Raw genomic sequence first — 18,194 nt, 5'->3', positions numbered from 1 at the left:
CCATCACACAATCATTTTTGCAAATTGGTAAAATATTGTAACTTCATAACTTGATTCATTTTTCATGCCCATAACGGTCGCGGTTTTGGCGACATCGTAGATCTATGTGACGAAATTTTGTGATACGCAGAAAATCCCAGAAAACACCCTTCCACATGCTTAAACCTTCTCACCCTTGAGAGCGTGCTTCCAGAAGGTGAAGTAGGGGGTGACACCATCCTCACGGTAGTTGAGGAGAGCGACGTGTTGGTCATCGTTGTCACTGGGACCAGCCTCGCCAATGTAGAACTCGTAGTCGCCAATGTTCTTCAGAACCTTCATCATGAAAGCCTGACCCTTGGTCTTGAAAGCATCCTTCTCCGCATCAGAGGCACCGGACTCGTCCATGTGGGCCTTGACTCGCTTGATGAAGGCTGATCAAAAATATTAGTATTTATACAGTTCGGCGGTTGGAAGGGTGTCTCCCAGTCGGGAGCGGACGTACGCTTGATGTGAGCCTTGTAGCCGGCCTTGTCCATGGGCATCTCCTGGAGCTGGAAGGAGTGGATAATGTTGTTGACCTTCTTGGTGCCGTCCTCGGTGCCCTCGTCGGCCTCCTCAGCGGAAGCGTTGGCACCAGTGTCTATTACAGAGAAAACGGCGTCAATACGGTGTGGCCTAGGATTGATACGGGCAACGGAGGGTCCAACGTACCGAAGCTCTCGCCACCGACAGTGATCATGGCGCAGTCGGCCTCGTAGAGGATGCCATCGACCTCCTTCAGGTCGTACGAGTCCGAGATGAGCTCAGAGCCAGTGGTGATGTCCTGCGATTGCGGGGTTCAGTAAAGTTGTTGATCCAGATTGCGGGGTGGGTTTTGAGCGTGGGAAGCCAGCGCAAGATATAGATTGGTACTCACCTTGAAGATAATCATTTTGATGGTGAAGCGATGCGACGCACGAGTGTATGGCAAAAAGAGAAGTGAAGATGAAAGGAAGGGAGAGTGAAGTTTGCGTGGAGAAGGATGGCTATCGCAGAAGAAAAAGACCACTTCACGAAGGGTATCGAAGGAGGGGCAGAAAGAAAATCGAGACTGCCTCAAATTTGACAGGCTGCAGGAGAGAAAAACAAGTGGACCGGCTTGGGGGAGCCAATCAACTAATGGCGGGGCACGCGGTTAAGCCCATCGTGGTCTAGCTGCCATCATAATCGCCTTTTCTGGCCATACAGTAGTTACTGGATGCTGGATACTGGATGTTGGATGCTGGATCTTCATAATAAATGCGCAGAATGCACCTTGACATATTTGGCTTTAGGCGTCTCCTCCCAGTGCTGTTTTCACCTACCCAGACATGCTCAGTTATGCATCTGCCACGTTTCTCAAGCCCATCATAGCTACTGGCTTGATTAGTTGGGCCCAGCCTTGGTCTGCAATGGCATGCGTAGTAGATATTCTTCATAAAATAGTAGCGAGACTAGATAAATACTAAAGTACTGCGGAGCGTAAAAAACTCCGGGTATCACGAACACGACATGCGATGAAATGCACGTGTTGGTCTAGTACTAGTACCGTACCGTGTACTACATAGTATGTATGAATTTATTACTAGCGCCCGGCGGCTCTCCAGTTTCAATCTGTGACTTTGGGTCAATTTGCCACTCGACTCTACTTGTAAGCGGCTAGGTTGGGCTACAAGCGACATATGTACGTACATAATTACATACAGCTAGCTAGCTGCAGTTCCCAATTCCATCATTCAATTGGCAAGCAGATGTGTTACTGTCTCAGCCTGTTAACTGTCGCTGCAGGCTACATATAGTGGGATAGGTCAGGATGCCAATCTCGTGACCCGTGAGCGAGAGGAGCCCGAATTGCTCATGTCATGGCATTGTTTGGCCAAAATGGCACACTGACTCTAGGGTCCAACTTGCAACTGTCATCCGATGATCGATCCAAAGAGTCCCACAAATGTTTAAAAACAGGCGACGCCGGAAAGGATGGCAAAGTTCTCAAGGCGGCCACGGACAAGCGAAATGAGTTTAAAAGGAGAATCGGAGCTATCGGCATTCTAGCTCGCGCTCGCCCTCCAAGCATGCGTTTGCACTTGTCGTCAGACAGCGGGTAGGAAAGAATGATGAGCAAGCATTTGATTCTTGAATCGAGTCGAATCCTAATCCAATTAATGTGAACCTTCCCGTTCGCAACCTCATTTCATTAGATCTAATGCTTATGCGCATTCTAACCTCATCAATTCTTTTAATTCTCACTCACACTGGCACACCGACCCAAATCTAGAAGCCCTCTCATTCACTCATTCATTCATTCATTGCTCCAGACCTAGACTACATACAACGCAACCCAACCCAACTAGGTGGTTGCTTACATATCCGACCTGACTAAACTCGACTCTACCCCCAATTGTCACCAAGCCTCTAATCAAAGGAAACCTCTTTTTCGCCACCCGCGCTACCCGCAATCAACAGCTATTTTGACGCGAAACACGCCCCGACACTACACAACCGCCTCAATGGCTTCGAACGTCACGATGCCAGAGGCCCTCCCACCTCTACCCTCTTACGAGCTGACTCCCATGCGAAGCCTCATACCAGGACTTGACGACTTCTACTTGTCACTCATTGCGCCCGTCATTGCCTACTGGGCCGTCTCCATCATCTTCCACGTTATCGACACCTACGACATCTGGCCGCAGTATCGACTACACACTCCCCAAGAAATCGCTGCTCGAAACCGCGCAACAAGATACGAGGTGTTTCGCGATGTCATTGTTCAGCAGATCATTCAGACAATCGCCGGCGCTGCTCTCGGCTGGATGGACCCGCCCCAGATGACTGGTATGGAGAACCACGATGTTGCAGTCTGGGCAACCCGCATTCGGCTTGCGCAAAGAGCTCTGCCCGCCATGCTCGGACTTATTGGCCTCAATGCTGCTGGCTTGGCCAAGACCATGTCCGTTTCGCACCCCCTACTTGCTGGAGCGCTCTCTGGCGGTCACTACCCTTTTCTGACCACCGGACTCGCCGGACCTGACGGGACTGCTGTGCCCACCTTTGCAGCCTGGGAGTTGGCGGTCGCAAAGACAATCTACTGGCTTGTTTTACCCGCTATCCAGTTCTTCCTGGCCGTGTGCTTCGTCGATACTTGGCAATACTTTCTACACCGTGCCATGCACATGAACAAGTGGTTGTACAGTATGTCACTGTCATCTGTGAACATAAAACGTTACCTGCTAACATGACATCTAGCCAAATTCCACTCGCGACACCACCGACTCTACGTCCCTTATGCTTATGGAGCCCTCTACAACCACCCCTTCGAGGGATTCCTCCTAGATACTGCTGGCACTGGTCTTGCCTACCTTGCCACTGGCATGACTGCACGACAAGGCATCCTCTTTTTTACTGCAGCCACCATCAAGACCGTGGACGACCACTGCGGTTACGCACTACCTTGGGATCCTTTACAGCATCTTTCTGGTAACAATGCCACATACCATGACATTCATCACCAGAGCTGGGGTATCAAGACAAACTTTTCTCAGCCCTTTTTCACCATCTGGGATAAGGTACTTGGCACCATGTGGGTGGGCGATACGTCATTAAGATACGAACGGTCAAGAAAGAATGCTGCTGATGCGGTCGCCGCTGAAGCTCAGAAGGCGAAAGCTATGTAAAGCGTAATCTGATTACAACGCACTCGTTACGTGCAACTTCTTTGTGTGTATGATTCTAGGGATATTTTGGTTTCGGCGATAGGATAAGCGGTGGCAAACTGCTATGAACGTTGGGAAGCATTGGCTGGGCGTTTGTTTTGACTGGATCAGAGTCGGAGAGTGCACATTTTGGCGCGCCTCAAGATTTCATACGGCCTCGAGTTTCTAGACCTGCACCAAGCGCCGAAAGCTGCCTGACAGCCATGAAGAAACTTAAAAAGGCCGCTGTATAACAACAGTGCTGGACAGCTAGCAGAAGAGAACCCCGAAACCCGTCACTCGCTAATTTACAGACTACTTCCTCTCAAAGGTCGAGATTCTGCTGTTTATAGCTAATGATAATACTGCCATAGTGGCAAAACTTATATCAAGTATTGAGATACCTTGTGTTACACCGTCTGCAGTAAATAGCTCACCATCAATATGCTCATCAACCAACCGATGGAAAATATATTATTGGCTCTGTTGACACTGTCCCGACTATTGAACGGCGAGGTGTCATGGACTCCTCAAGGCCACAGTATACTTGTCTGGTACAAGATGAATTTAAATCGTCCAATGTAGAGAATCAAGCATCACCCCCGATAGGTGAAACATTTCATTGCCAAGGAAGGACATGTAGCAGCTTGAATACAAGCGCACTACGCCAATCTGTCAAGGTCAGGACATACATTTACGTATAAAAATGAATTCAACCTCAAGCAAACTTCAATTTTGTCTCAATGCCGAACCAGCTAAGCAGGATGGCCTGGTGGGAGTTTCTGGCGATCCAAACAACCATTAATGAGCTTTCAATAACTCAACTAATCGCTTCGTGGCCTTCCTACGAGCGACTCCTACTCAACTCGCTCTGCGCCGTGGCCGTTGGACCGCCCTTCACCCTCTGTCCGCCCGTGATCTTCTTCTCACCTTCCGTGATGTCATGCAGGTTCTGCGGGTTGATGGGTTCATTCGCGTGCTTCTGAGCCTGCGCAGTCGGCCCGCCCTTCACCGGCTCCTCACTGCCTGTCAGCCGTTTCTCCGCGTCCGTGATGGCGGAGATGGTGTTGGAGTCCAGCACCCCTGAAGGCTGCTCTGCTCCTGTCGCTGCCTTTGGAAGGAAAGAAAAAAAACCATCCCGTTAGCGAAATTATGCATGCTCGATGGTCACGGGATTGCTTTCTTACAAGATCTGCCACCCTCTGTACGTAAGCCGCGGGACCTCCCTCGATGGGTCCGTTGAGGCCGGTAAGCGCCTGCTCGCCCTGCATGATCGCCGAGATGACAGCCGGTGTCAGAGGCTGACCGGCGTGTTTCTGGGCCTGAGCGGTCGGGCCATCGGGCACTGGACCGTCCGCGCCGGTGATGAGCCTTTCCCTCTCCGTGATGGCCGACATGGTATTTGGGTTCAGGTTGGCCGCGGCAAGTCGGAGCGGAGACGTGTGGAAGCAGGCTGTTGTCATGGGCGTGCGAGCAATATTGCTGGAAATGTATGCTGTCTGCGCGAGGCGCATAGAGCTGGAGAATAGTCTGCGAGACATACTTGCTGTCTGACCTGCAGTTTTGTTGTACAAGCGTGATTTACTACACAATTAATTTGAAGGCTTCGCATAAGGGATATAGTGTTATCACATATGGTGTCCCATATGATCTCAGCAAAGTTGAAAACCTATATACATCGACATTCCAGATTTACAATCCATGATGTCGAACATATATATGTGTGCATCATAGCAACGACATTGTCGATCAAGTGAGATCATGCGGCCCGTACCTGCATTAGTGTATGAGCACACCACGGCTCCACCAGACTCGTCTCACCTGGCCTGACACGCCAATACGCAAGACGTGATGCACATTTTCAACATCCCAGAATTACACCAGCCGCTAATTCAGAGAGAAAAACATAGGCGCCGAGCGCCTGCTGCGTCTAGAAAACTGCCATGTGCTTACTGACTGCGCAACATGGCCATCAAGGATATTCGGGTATTGGCTTGGAATGATCTTCTCGGCGAATAAATCCCCAAAAGGTCATCATAATCGTCATACACCCAATCGTCGTCTGCTTGCAGTTCTTCGGGCTCCCGAACCTCGCTGGTGTGCTGCCAGGCCCAGATGAGCTCAACGCTCGCCCTTTTGAGGACGCCTTGCCATTCTTGTATCTGCGAGGCATGACCCAGAGCATTGTCTGGAGATGCACCCGGCGATGGAAGGGCTCTAAATGTCACCCGGCGGATGTTTGGGAGTGTACCTGCGCGACGATCTTCCGCGAGATTCGTAAAGAGGGCTGACAATATTTGGTCACGGTTTCCTGCCGTGACCTCCATCGTGGCTAGGATGAAGGACTTCTCGATAAGCTCGAGAGTTTCGACTGATGGGGGGATGAGACGCCCCAGGCTGAGTTCCTGCAACTCCTCTGAAATGAGGCTGGACTCTGAGTTATCTGGGTTGTAAAACAACGTCGGAAGATCAATTGTAAGGTGTCGTAATTTATTGTATGCAGCCAGACAAGTGACTGGTCCGCATATCCCCTCCGTGCATTCAATTGTGAGCCTCTCTATTTTGTCAGCTCCAGCCAGGAGCGCTTCGTTGACCTTCATAGATGGTTTTAGGCGACCGAGATCTTGAAAGGTATATGATTTCATCCAGTCGTGTGGACAAAAAGTCCACGTGAAGCTTTTCAAATTCGGACTGTATCTCAACAGTCGGTCAATCCAGAATGGGGCACTCCTCGAATCGTAGAGCCGCAGGTCTTGAACTGTGTTCAAGCGCAGAGAGGCATTCGCTGCCTCGTCGTGCTCCCTTTCGAAAATTGTCCAGCCGCTGTCGTTGCGGTCGTCGTTGTGGTGGCTAACATGGCGACCAAATAACCAGACCCACCGACCACAGTCGTGTATAAACTCCAAATGGGCGACGGAAGTGTGGAGAAATACATCCAGGAAGTCTAGGCGGGTTCCCAGTATCATGTGTTCATGTCCTCGACTTATAGCATCGAAACTCGTATGGTTCCTTCGGATGGCCGCCCAATCAATAATAGTGGGATCGCACTGCAACCGAACAGTCGCAGATAGTGAGTTCAGCGCTATTAGAAGTTCTCCCATACCCTCGTCTTGAGGTGTATAATCGTTATCGGGAACTTGGAGCAAGACGTCTTGAATTCCAGGTGCGTACCGAAGGATATATGCCAACAATCGGAACAGCATGCCTAGTCTTTCCGGGTCTTTGTCCGAGTCAATTTCATCTAGGATATGATCAAGGAATTTTTGTTTTGGTCTCTGAGCCTTCGATGGGTAACTTCTTGTTGTTAGGTTATCCTTATAACGGGCAAATAACTCCTTGATGCCCGTATGGTGATGTCCCAGCGTGTTCAGACAAGCAAAATAGCGAATTGCTCTACCAGCTTTGGGCGTAGGTAAGTAGAAGTCTACCAAGAGTGTGAAGAACAGCGAGACAACTTCTCTATCATTCCGCACGATGACACTCTGATAGAGAAGAGGGTAAGCGACCTCGTTGCACCGTTTGGACGCTAGACATAGAGCTGCTAGAGTTGACCTATACAAGAAGTACTCGTGACCTGGATCCCCAGAACCGATGGGCAATGGACCCGGCACGAATGCACTGGGTGTGATGAGCGAAAAACATTCCGCAAGGATCTCTGTTGGGAGTAAGACAATAGACAAGCCCATTGTGTCGTGGCATGAACGGAGAAGAAGATTGAATGCGGCCAGAGTTGCAGGCGGCTACTATCTCCTTAGTCTAAAAGATTCATTTGACTTTTGGATGACCTGTGGTTGAGATCACTATTTGACCTCCCAATCCCCGCTCACGTGCCATGCACCACCAATTGCAGAATGCAACCATCATACTCCACGACCGTCAAAACTCTAAATGATGAGGCTTTGTTCAGCACAATACCGGGAATAGTCTCACAATGCTACTCGTGTAAGGTTTAGTATTACTATACATATAGTCAAATGTCAGTACCGCGTAGGATGCCTTTTGTTTTGGGGTTTTATATTGTGCATTTGAAAGATTCTTTTAGGTGTATCTAAGCACATTAGATAAGTAAATATCTTAGGGTTCTGCCAGGTTATAGAGTTTGAAAGCATAAACCAGCATCCAGATTGTCTTTGCGGCACAAAGTTGCTCCTGCAATGATCATAGGTCTATTTCCTTTAACTAGTGGGGTCTATCAGAGGTAGTACGGTTCATTTCACCTACTTTACACTTGATATGAAACTAAACGAGCTTTCTTCCTGCGCAATACAACGAGTATCATCAGCCATATACGTTCAAAATAAGTCGTCGATCTTTAGTGCATTCAAACATTTATACGCACAAGACAGTCTCCGATTCCCTAATGAGTACTGCATAAGAAAGTATACAATATATTTCATGGTTGTAAATAATGATTCCGTCCTTAGCACGTCCTTAGCAATATGAGAGTATAGCTTGAATTAAGATATATTCGCTTAAATTTCTACCTAGCCACGGTTTACCTGTCATTCATCGCATAATAAATCCTGAGAAGATATAGTTGACAGTTTTCGTGGAATAGTCACTATGCCATCCCCGTCGGCTAATACTAACACAACAAAGTCTTTATCTACTTTTTCACTTCCATATTCGGTTATATAGATGTGAATGCGCGGTAAAACTGCGGGCCTGTGTCGTCATCAAGATGGCCATATGCTTGATTCTTTCCATCGTCACTGCGATGGTCCTAGAAGCCTTTGTGCCATCCTTAATTGAAACCAAGCAAATTTTTTTCTTGAAAAGCAAACTACGTTGCTCGTATTGTAGACTCGTATATGAACGGGCCAGGCTAATTACTGCAGTATTGTCAACCAGCACAAGCCATCAATTCTGCTCTAAACATACTCAACTCACTTCCACGTTCTGCGCATGGTGCATGTATCGTGCCCCAGACTAATGCGGAGCGGTTAAACAGAGACAATCTCAATGCATTTCGAGATGTTGCCTACCATATGCCGCAAGATAATATGCGATAAGTGTTCCTGGCCCTTGTTCTTATCCTATGAGACTTTGGTGCATGCACATGCTCAGGCATCAAGACGATAAAAGCAGCAATGCGGTAATAGTCCATAACTTTAATAACTTCTTTCTGAGCCATAGAATGATTCTTGAGACAGACAATTCTGGAGCTTTGCGCTTATACGGTACTTGGTAGAATGTGGCTCAGTCAAACTCCATGCGTTAGATCAGCTTTGGTCCTCGGCTCTCATCAGAACGGAGATAAGCAAGCCACGAACACACATGCCCAAGCTTTTGACTTGCTTAATGGTGGCTCGAAAACGATCTGCTGCTTAGGCTGTGTGGCTTGTTCCTTACCTGGCTAACGGGTTCATTATTTTTCGTTTTGTACACTCAGTGCAGCAGCTGTGGAGCTCCTGCTGTTTCAAGCACTGCAAATAACAGGGCCTTAGACTCCTGAAATATGTTTCGTAATAAATGACTTCTGGACTGCGAGGAGAAGCTATAAAAATAACGTTTGAAGACTATCTAAGAGCAGGTCGAAGGTGTCAAACTAAGGCTGGGAACCAATGCAGCGGTTTGAATAGCCACCTTAGAAGTAGGGAACAGTGTTCACAAAAGACAGTATAAGTATATTATTGCTAAAAGAAAAAGAAAAAAGAAAAAAGGCTGTACTATTGTACAAGTAAACTCACTCAATCATCTAGACCGTCGCATATCGTACAGCCTGTTTCATAACCCATGTTTAGCTAGTCAGATCATCCAATGCGGTCCCTCAAACTTATTTTAAAACACAGGATCTCGCGGGATACCTTTCATGGTATTAAAAAGCAATAGATCTGTTGCCATGTAGCACACCCGGAATGCTGCGTTGAACATTGTCAAAGCGTGTGCAGCCACACGACTCACTTTCGAGGTGATTGACGATCCCGGCCAGCGTCGTGAATTCCTTTCCGCAGCTCCGATTTGGGCAGTGGTACAATGCCTTCTGATCTGCCGAGCACCCATCGTCAGCTCATGGTTTGAATCTATGGGAGAAATTAGGGTGTTGTGCTTACGAGCAGGAGAATTTAAATGCTGGTTTAGACTTGCCAAACTCCCAAAGAGGTGGTGGCAGAGATAGCACTCCCAGCGTTGGCGGTTCCAGTTGTATGAACGGTCATTGGCTTCATACTGCGTTGAGCCGTGCCAGCCGATCAAGTTCTTAGTGATGAGGCCGCCGGGATCCCGGCTGCGCACGGCTTTATAAAGTGTGTCGCGAGTTAGGCCTGCAGCTTTTGGGCACGAACCGGTCTCTATATGATGGGTAAGGCCAGTAGCAGTCGTGTAGCTACCAGCACAAAAAGGGCACCGGATCTGTTGCCCACGGTGGGTGCGGGAGTTCAGATGCTATGCTTAAGGTCATTTTACTTGGGCAGCGACAACTCAATGAGCTAGGCGTACCATTTTCAGATTGTTACGATTTGCGAAAGTCTTCTCGCATTCACTACAATAGTTGTGATCATCGTGTTCGTGTTCGACTCGCTGCTCGTCTGTCGGCCACGTCTCATTGCATAGTGAGCACTCCCATTCAAAATGGTTCAAGGCGTCCATGTGCTGAAATCTTGCCGTCTCAGAACGGAAGTGAGAAGGGCAACTATCACACTCGAATGTCGGAGCATGGTGACCTGTAGAGCGAAGATGGTTTTCGCGAGCTTGCCAGCCTGCCTCGAAGGTTTTGTGGCAAGAACCACACTCATAGTCAGAGTACATGTTCCTAGCAGGCGTGCTAATGAATTCTCTTAGCCAACCGTTGCCTGACAAGATAAACAAAAAGATGCACGTTGAATCCAAGGGCGGGAGCCGGGGCAGCGGCTTTAATACACGCTAGGTCAGTTAGCTCTCAGCTACTGCTGGCTTAGTCTAGACTAGACTGAGGATGGTCTAGTGGAGGTGCGGCATCACCCTTGTCTCACAATCTGCCGTGGGGACAGGCAACACCACCTAACGTTACTAACCTTAGTAGATAGGCAGTCAAGTGTGACGATTGTACTATCGGGTTGCACAACCACAAATAATATATCACGCTGGGTTTATGCTAACAGGGTATGCTGGCCACAAAGGAGAGGACTATATGCATAGAGATAGACCTTCAGGAATGTACTGAGCAAAGATAATTCACAAGTGTAGTCGTCAAAGCTTGAGCTTCACCTACGAGTAAGATAGATGCTTAGATTGATCATTGAAGTAAGGACCGTCTATGTAGAGTAGTAAATCCAATCCTTATTATATCCATTCATCCCTCCTCTGATACTGTTGTATCACTTTGGTCGTTATGTCCAACATGTCCGTGGATCACTTCTTGGATCACGCCAAGGCTGGGTGATCCGTGTTATGTAGGATCCGCTGCTTCCTCAGCTGTCTCCCAAGTCCTCGTGAGGTTTTCCTCGACCAGGTACTGTACAAAAATGAGGTGATCCGGTATAACTAAGCCCCACTTGCCAAGCATGGCTTGGCAGAAGTTCCGCGGGGGCAAAAAAGGGCGCTAGTCCCTAAATTCAGCGCAGATAGATTCCCCAGATACCTGAAATGAATATCTTGAGTTCTGCCTGACAGCCACGTGGGATACGAGTTCGAGAGATTCTGGAAATCAGAGCTAGATGAAGAGCCTGCCAATTCTCGGGATTGGATTGATGTGAATGATGCAGAACCAGATCATCAACGGCGCCAGGACCATATTCTCTGCTTCCAAACAGAGACATTTCGTCTTGTTGGAAGCACAGATGCGGCGATTTGTCCTAGCGACCACGTCTGCAGACTGCTAGGATTCGAATTACCATGTATCTTGGGCCGACGGGGAAAGTCGTGGCACTTTACTGGGCTTTGCTGACCGATTCAGTCACATCAACTTGCTTGAAACCATGAGAGGCAGCCTGATAGAAGGGCTCCAAACCGGGAAATTCACGCTGGAAGACTTTCGCATAGAGTGACAATCAACATAGGATTCTCATTTTTGAAGCCGAGTCTTGACTGCATTGATGTTCGCCTTTTAGTAGCATCTATTATTCTGCGCTACCCTCTCGCAAAACCCATCAATCTAGTATAAGACACTGTGAATAAAAACGACGAACAAGATTTATACATCAAGCGGACGATAAGAACCATTTAGAATGCCGCGACTACCTCAAACTGATCTTCCGTCTCTATCTCTGCCGCACTTGTTCTAACAACCGAAGCGTAACTCAATGTATCGACTAGATATGGTATCTGGATTCATCCACGCGCCATGAATTCACTTTATTACATCTAGGATGTCTATAAAGTGATAAGCTTACCCTCCTGTTCAGTAGGCTCGTTTACCTTCAGATGATCCTTCCAACAACGGTCATCAGGCCTCTAGTTCGCGATCTGGGGCTTGACATGACCCTCGAGGAGGCGCTGGTAAGCGGGTACACGCGGTTGGAGTTCTTTGATGCCAAGTTCGTAATGGCCGTCAATGTGCAGCTGAATGTCCTCCGGGCGCCCAAAAAAGGATTTGCATGCGATTATTAGCTGTCCACCATGACTTCTGTGTCAGATGCTGACATGATTTGTGACGTGCGATCTGACTTCCCCAACATTTGTCACATAGTCTTGTCGGTTCAGCTCCTGACTTTCGAAAGTCAAGTCTTTCTCTTTGCATATGAATTTGGGTAAACAGGGAGTTTGAGACGTACTTCAAGACAGAAACTTGCTTACATCGGGATTTTGTAAGATGTAGCCGTTGCGTGATCTTGTTTGTTTCTTTCCCAAGTTATCAGTTGGATTATCTCGGGATCGGCGTTGCAGTTCTGTTGGTGAGTTTATCACGACTTGCTTTTCATGCGGAGGTTGTCTGAGATCTAAAATTTATCTTGTGGTCACTCACACTAAAAATAGAGGGCATCATGGTCTATGTATATATGTGCGATTTTCCAAGCCATGTTGCCCGTTCCATATAATGGGACTCCACGGTAAGGGCTATATATAGTATAATTTAGTAGTTTATAGAGGATGTGGATCTGCTGGAATAAACCTCGATATAACGATGGATATCGTCTAAGATCAGACTTACTGGATTGATCTCTGGCTGGAGCGGATCCTGCGCTAGTGTTGGCTGCCTGCTGCGGCACAGTAATTGCGATGGACTGTGCCATGCCACAACAAAACCAGGAGGCTTGTGTTCTTCGTCTTCTCAGACAGAGATGAAAACTTCGTCAATTACACCATCAAATCACTCAAAATTTAGACATCTCTGGGCTCATAGCACGATAGCATTTGTAGGTGCAAAATCCAATTAAATCTGGCCACCGTGAACCATCTCCTGAGCAACTTATAGTACGCCTACGCCACCAGTAGCCTTTTGTACAGCAATTTCGTTTAAGAACCATCAGCCTCGACCTAACCGACTCAATTAGACCAACCTGGCGGTCATGTCAGATGGCATATCTGCATTCTTCGCGAGTTTGTTGCCGGATTTTCGTGCCAAACCTCAGGTCGCGCCGTCCCGACTGCAAAGTGAGACTCGAACGTTAGGCTCTAGCACCAGTCGGGCGCCACGAAATGCTGCTGCATCAAAACAGTCAGCAATGCCAGAATCAACTGTAAAGCCAGGCGCAGCGCCGCTGCAAGGCGTTACTCGCAACGATCCATCAAGTTGCAGTAGCGAGGACATCCGCAGGCAGAGGGAGAAATTTCTAAGTGAAAAGTTTGGCAGTGGAAAAAGTAAGAGTGTAAAGACAGTGAAGAGTAGCGTGGGGAAAGGTCAAGATGTCACTTCGCCAGAGGTATTAGCATGGGATTAGCTTGACATGTTCGGTCATTTCTGTGTATAGCTCCGAAACGGAGGAAGAGATCACGCAATTTTGAATAGTTTATTTCTATAACACTACGGTAGAATCCATGAAGATTATTAGCTGCACAAGCATTGAATAAGGTTCCGTTTAATGTAGTGCTCGTCCTTCATTGAGTCGAGTTATGGCGGAACGTGTTCAGAGTCGATCAGACCAAGCTGCCAAAGCAGTTATACGGACAAAGCTCAGTAGATCAACCATTGCACGACACGGCCCAAAGGTATAAAAATATTATCTGTAATTTCAGTAATGGCTGTGATTCTTGAACCATTTTGTATGCAGCTAAACACTACCCGAGACGCTCAATTCGGAAACCACTAAGACATAGGAAAATTTATTCATCTTTCGGTTCAGTACCGGATAAACAGTCTTCGTGGGGTTCACATACACTAACGGTAAATAGTTCATTTCGTGAAAAGTAATCGAGACTGGACACATATCTGTAAATGTGCAATGCCTCAGGATACTCCTATGGATCACCAGTACCTTGATGAATCGCAACTCTGCGAACTCGAACAAGTTTTTTCTGAAACACAACAAGAGAGCAACAATATACATAAGTTAATGGATGCTCAGGTACACACCTAAGGGCAACCACTTTAAGTAGCCTTTAGTGGAACAGAGGATAGCTCTGTTCCTCACCGTTACATCACAATCCATATCAATAGACTACTATTGATCACCATACGTGACGTGTCTATCATAAGTGGCATCCAAAACCGAGTTCGGCGACGGCCACCACTGTAGCATAGTGATACGGGGGTGTAAATACTATATCGGAGCATTTTACGTCGAGTGCTAAATTACGAAATAGATTAAGTGGATATGTACGAACGCCAAGTCCTGTACAACAAAAGAGATATGAGAACGCGAAATGATCACACCGAGATTATTACTAGTGCGAAGCACAATACGTGATAACGTACAATCATTGGGATTTAACCGAAATTTAAACTGACCATTTTAATTAGTCTAGTCCAAGTAATAAATACATACCGGTTGAGATGTGATAGAAGACATGTTCTTAGGAGGTTTGGTAGCTTCTGAGGGCGGCGGACTATAATCAGCTAACAGTGCTTAACTATCATTTGTATCCAAGGACCCAAGCCTCCAGAGCTCTAAGACAATGCCTCTGCCATATTTTACAGTGCATAGTATAATCTTTATCCACCAGAATTTATTGCCTCTCTAGTAATTATCTAGTAGTTATTGATGTATTCAAAGACGCAGAATTCATAATTAGAGCTTAGTAGAAGAACGAAGGTACCGAGTTGTATATATATTCGTAGGAGGCATTGAAAGAACTTGAGCTAACATCGACAGGCGTTTCAATGGTTTGCGATAATCTCACAATCAGAGGTTAAGCACTCACTAGTGGCGGCTATGCCTGTGTACTTAGTAATCTACCCAGAGCTGCCCCAAGGCAAGCTTACGAACTTCGCAATTAAAAATTAGTAACTTATGTACTTGATTCCATATGATTGATGCCCCTCCATTCTCACGGGGTAACTACAGCATTCGCCGTAAAACACAGTCTGATTAACTCCATACATACATAGAGGTTGAAGCATCTGTCTCTCAACATCAAGTCTGACCCTCATACAGAAGGAGGCAGATCAATTATTCGCATTCAAAGTTCAATGCATTAAGGTTAGAAATATGTCTTTTTTTCGTGTCATGTGATTGCTTACCTCGATCTCTCTCTGGAGTGGGGTCCACACCGGGTCTAGTACACATGGACATGCTACGGCTAGTTAGACGCACATATGCAAGAGTGGGACTTGTAGCCAACGATGATCTGTATAATTAGGTAACCACCTTCCCTTCGGAAGGACCGAACTCACTAGATTGGTCACCTGCATTGTCACCGCAAAGTTTCGTGGTCGAAATTGCTTTTCTGCTCGCAGTGACCCATGGCGGTTCTCGACAGACACGTCACACAAGCATCAAGATAGACCCTCAAAAGTGGGGGATATGCAACCCCATTCCCGTCTCGATAAGCCCGGGGCTGTCGACTATATTGGTAGCACAGCAGGTAATCAGCACAGTCTGATTGGCAGTGATATGGATGTCGGGAAACGCTTCTAGTCCGCTCTAGTCTGATATGAACCACGTTGTGCTTCCACATAACAGCTACCTCGTTGCCGAGTTTGTCCATTCTTTGACCAAAATCGTTGCGTAACAACTGATCATGGAGCTATCACATTACTTGGCAGTATCGGCGGTCCTATTGCCCCTGTGGGCAATCTCATACTGGATTGTCCCATATTTCACGACATATCGACACTTGCAACATCTCCCTGGGCCGGTCATCGGGAAGTTTAGCAACTTGTGGCTGGCGCTGGGTGCTCGTAGAGGTGCGTACGCCTGCCATTTGACGTATCCAACAGGTGACCTAACAGGACCACAGGGCAGAAATTCGCATGGGTTGATGCTGCTCACCGCAAGTGTAAGTCCGATCCCATGTTATGTCTTCGAAAAACCTAGACCAGTCATTAAGAGCCGTCCAAGCTGGCGCATGTATGCATGTATTTGAGCCACCAATCTTAGCAGAGTGAATAATTGTACATGATCACGACTAACCTCTACTCGACCTATAGACGGCAAAGTTGTCAGAGTAGGCTTCAATCATGTCTCCATTGCAACACCAGAAGGTCTACAAACTGTTTATGCTCATGGCAACGGCTTCCTCAAGGAGTAAGTATCGAATTTCTGGAGTAGAACGCTGAATTGTAAGCTAATCGGTTATTACAGTCATTTTTATGATGCCTTCGTTTCCGGCGTCCCGGGTGTATTTAACGTGAGACATAGGGGTGAGCACACTAGGAAACGCAAAATCATTGCTCATGCCTTTTCCCCCGGCGCAGTCCACGACTTCGAACCGCACATGTCTGCCAACCTAGAGCGATGGGTGACACAACTAGACCGTATGGCCTCACATGCTCATGCAGACGGCTTTGCGAAAGTTAACATGATGCCGTGGTGCACATTCTTGGCTTTCGACATAATCGGAGATCTTGCTTTTGGTGCTCCATTTGGAATGGTTCAGCGCGGTCGTGACGAGTGTGAAAGTACTCGTCCTGGCCACGCCCCGACTTATGTTCCAGGAGCCGAGACGCTCAATCGCCGGGGTGAAGTCAGTTCCACATTAGGTCTCTTGCCGACCATCCGCCCCTTCGCTAAATATCTGCCAGACCCATTCTTTAGCAATGGGTTACAGTCTGTGGCAGATCTACATGGTATCGCGGTGGCTGCCGTTAACAAGCGCCTCGACCAAATCAAGGGTCACAGTGGATCTGAGCGACACGATATTTTGGAGATGTTGGTGCGAAGCACTGACTCGGATGGCAATCCTATGCCACGCGATGAGCTGATCTCCGAAGCGTTAACACAGCTTATTGCCGGAAGTGATACAGTATCAAATACAGCTTGTGCCGTGATTTACTGGATTCTCGACGGTGAACGTCGCGCGCCGGGGACCATTGTGTCTCGATTACAGGCAGAGTTGGACGCTGCGATACCCTCCGGTTCAAAAATTGCTGCTCATGAACAGGTAAAGAATCTTACGTTCCTCAGACAGTGCATCGATGAGGGAATGAGACTCCATTCCACCTCTGCCATTGGCCTTCCACGGATAGTCACGGCTCCTAGTGGCGTTCACTATGGCAAGGAGCACTTCCCGGAGGGCACGGTTCTCTCTGTACCGAGCTTCACCATCCACCACGACAGAGATATCTGGGGTGCCGATGTGGAAGATTTCAACCCGGATCGCTGGCTGAACCTGACTCCACGCCAGAAAGTTGGCTTCAATCCGTTTTCTTACGGACCACGAGCTTGTGTTGGCCAAAATGTTGCACACATGGAACTGGCGCTAATCGTTGGGACTGCATTTCATCGTTATGACTTCAAGCTTTTCCAAAAGAAACTTGAATCTCACGAGGGATTCTCCAAGAAACCTATGGAGTGCTGGGTAGGTATTACGGTACGCTGAAAGCTGGCTACATATTTGCGAGCTGGCGAGGTTCGGCGTTATGCTGACGTTGGTTTTGCACCAAAATAATCCCTTGACAATGAAATCATGTGGCCAGTCATGTTACTTAATAGGGCAATGGTGTCAAGGGTGCTGAAAAGTGTCGACGGTGGGGAGGTTTGTTATTGCAGTTGGCATTGATCCGTACGATTATTGAAACGATTCGTACCTAGGTATTAATAATACTTTGGCCTAGACCCTATATAATAAGGTTACAGTTTTTTTTTCAAGTCAAATCAATCGAGAGGGTGGAGCACTTATTATGACAATTAAAGCAACTCCTAAAATGTTTTCATGTTTCCTTTCATGTGGTCACCGCTCTTTCTCTGCAAAAGTCAATGGTGGTGCTGAACAATGCAATCCCCCAATAGTAAAGTAATGGAAAGGTTACGAAAATTGGTAGTAGTTTGCGTAGAGTTCCTTGACTATCTTGTTTTCTCATAAACAGATTTGACTTCTAACATCGGAAGAGACGTCTACAATGCTTTCTGGTACGTGTCGGAATGCAAACGGAAAGCATATTGCATTGTTGTACTTTTAGTAAGCATCTTTGGGCTTGTTATTCTACATGTGGTACTGCTTTACTGAACATTCAGTCATCTGTATAAAGGAAGTGCGACAGACATTTTC

The 18,194-nt window shown here is 47.3% G+C and overlaps 6 protein-coding genes across 6 annotated transcripts; 2 read left to right on the top strand and 4 right to left on the bottom strand.

Moving 5' to 3' along the window:
* Window positions 1-33: 33 nt before the first annotated feature.
* BKA67DRAFT_564059 (translationally controlled tumor protein) lies at window positions 34-1,036 on the bottom strand. Its single transcript, XM_046102702.1, has 4 exons — window positions 899-1,036; window positions 694-805; window positions 485-622; window positions 34-413 (listed from the first exon to the last, which is right to left on the bottom strand). The coding sequence occupies exons 1-4, from the start codon at window positions 911-913 to the stop codon at window positions 160-162; spliced, it is 519 nt and encodes a 172-aa protein (XP_045958330.1). The 5' UTR covers window positions 914-1,036; the 3' UTR covers window positions 34-159.
* A 1,471-nt stretch (window positions 1,037-2,507) lies between these two features.
* On the top strand, window positions 2,508-3,671 carry BKA67DRAFT_517402 (fatty acid hydroxylase superfamily-domain-containing protein; the record flags this gene model as incomplete). Its single annotated transcript, XM_046097899.1, has 2 exons — window positions 2,508-3,189; window positions 3,244-3,671. 2 exons carry the CDS (start codon window positions 2,508-2,510, stop codon window positions 3,669-3,671), a joined length of 1,110 nt encoding a protein of 369 aa, XP_045958329.1.
* A 509-nt stretch (window positions 3,672-4,180) lies between these two features.
* On the bottom strand, window positions 4,181-5,434 carry BKA67DRAFT_269095 (uncharacterized protein). The gene is made up of 2 exons (XM_046095864.1): window positions 4,877-5,434; window positions 4,181-4,800 (listed from the first exon to the last, which is right to left on the bottom strand). The coding sequence occupies exons 1-2, from the start codon at window positions 5,228-5,230 to the stop codon at window positions 4,534-4,536; spliced, it is 621 nt and encodes a 206-aa protein (XP_045958328.1). The 5' UTR covers window positions 5,231-5,434; the 3' UTR covers window positions 4,181-4,533.
* Window positions 5,435-5,638: 204 nt separating this feature from the next.
* Window positions 5,639-7,375, bottom strand: BKA67DRAFT_658388 (uncharacterized protein; the record flags this gene model as incomplete). Its single annotated transcript, XM_046107270.1, has 1 exon — window positions 5,639-7,375. One exon carries the CDS (start codon window positions 7,373-7,375, stop codon window positions 5,639-5,641), a length of 1,737 nt encoding a protein of 578 aa, XP_045958327.1.
* A 1,823-nt stretch (window positions 7,376-9,198) lies between these two features.
* On the bottom strand, window positions 9,199-10,498 carry BKA67DRAFT_564050 (uncharacterized protein). The gene is made up of 3 exons (XM_046102701.1): window positions 10,128-10,498; window positions 9,743-10,073; window positions 9,199-9,677 (listed from the first exon to the last, which is right to left on the bottom strand). The coding sequence occupies exons 1-3, from the start codon at window positions 10,434-10,436 to the stop codon at window positions 9,508-9,510; spliced, it is 810 nt and encodes a 269-aa protein (XP_045958326.1). The 5' UTR covers window positions 10,437-10,498; the 3' UTR covers window positions 9,199-9,507.
* Window positions 10,499-15,348: 4,850 nt separating this feature from the next.
* Window positions 15,349-17,838, top strand: BKA67DRAFT_623087 (cytochrome p450 benzoate 4-monooxygenase). The gene is made up of 4 exons (XM_046105505.1): window positions 15,349-15,891; window positions 15,945-15,983; window positions 16,135-16,231; window positions 16,289-17,838. Exons 1-4 carry the CDS (start codon window positions 15,726-15,728, stop codon window positions 17,523-17,525), a joined length of 1,539 nt encoding a protein of 512 aa, XP_045958325.1. The 5' UTR covers window positions 15,349-15,725; the 3' UTR covers window positions 17,526-17,838.
* Window positions 17,839-18,194: the final 356 nt, after the last annotated feature.

This window comes from Truncatella angustata, assembly GCF_020726525.1.
Source record: "Truncatella angustata strain MPI-SDFR-AT-0073 chromosome Unknown BKA67scaffold_4, whole genome shotgun sequence".
NCBI classification, from domain to species: Eukaryota; Fungi; Ascomycota; class Sordariomycetes; order Amphisphaeriales; family Sporocadaceae; genus Truncatella; species Truncatella angustata.
This window is presented reverse-complemented; position numbering and strand designations above follow the sequence as displayed.

What these genes read in the sequence shown, in the direction of transcription:
- BKA67DRAFT_564059 (XM_046102702.1), bottom strand. An exon ending in TGTCGGTGGCGAGAGCTTCG is followed by an intron (nt 623 to 693) that starts GTACGTTGGACC and finishes TCTCTGTAATAG; the next exon opens with ACACTGGTGCCAACGCTTCC. An exon ending in CTACAAGGCTCACATCAAGC is followed by an intron (nt 414 to 484) that starts GTACGTCCGCTC and finishes ATTTTTGATCAG; the next exon opens with CCTTCATCAAGCGAGTCAAG.
- BKA67DRAFT_269095 (XM_046095864.1), bottom strand. Translation starts at nt 5,230, where the DNA reads ATGTCTCGCAGACTATTCTCCAGCTCTATGCGCCTCGCGCAGACAGCA. An exon ending in TACAGAGGGTGGCAGATCTT is followed by an intron (nt 4,801 to 4,876) that starts GTAAGAAAGCAA and finishes TTCCTTCCAAAG; the next exon opens with GCAGCGACAGGAGCAGAGCA.
- BKA67DRAFT_564050 (XM_046102701.1), bottom strand. Translation starts at nt 10,436, where the DNA reads ATGTACTCTGACTATGAGTGTGGTTCTTGCCACAAAACCTTCGAGGCA. An exon ending in ATCGTAACAATCTGAAAATG is followed by an intron (nt 10,074 to 10,127) that starts GTACGCCTAGCT and finishes CCTTAAGCATAG; the next exon opens with CATCTGAACTCCCGCACCCA. An exon ending in GCATTTAAATTCTCCTGCTC is followed by an intron (nt 9,678 to 9,742) that starts GTAAGCACAACA and finishes GGTGCTCGGCAG; the next exon opens with ATCAGAAGGCATTGTACCAC.
- BKA67DRAFT_623087 (XM_046105505.1), top strand. Translation starts at nt 15,726, where the DNA reads ATGGAGCTATCACATTACTTGGCAGTATCGGCGGTCCTATTGCCCCTG. An exon ending in TGATGCTGCTCACCGCAAGT is followed by an intron (nt 15,984 to 16,134) that starts GTAAGTCCGATC and finishes CTCGACCTATAG; the next exon opens with ACGGCAAAGTTGTCAGAGTA. An exon ending in GGCAACGGCTTCCTCAAGGA is followed by an intron (nt 16,232 to 16,288) that starts GTAAGTATCGAA and finishes CGGTTATTACAG; the next exon opens with TCATTTTTATGATGCCTTCG.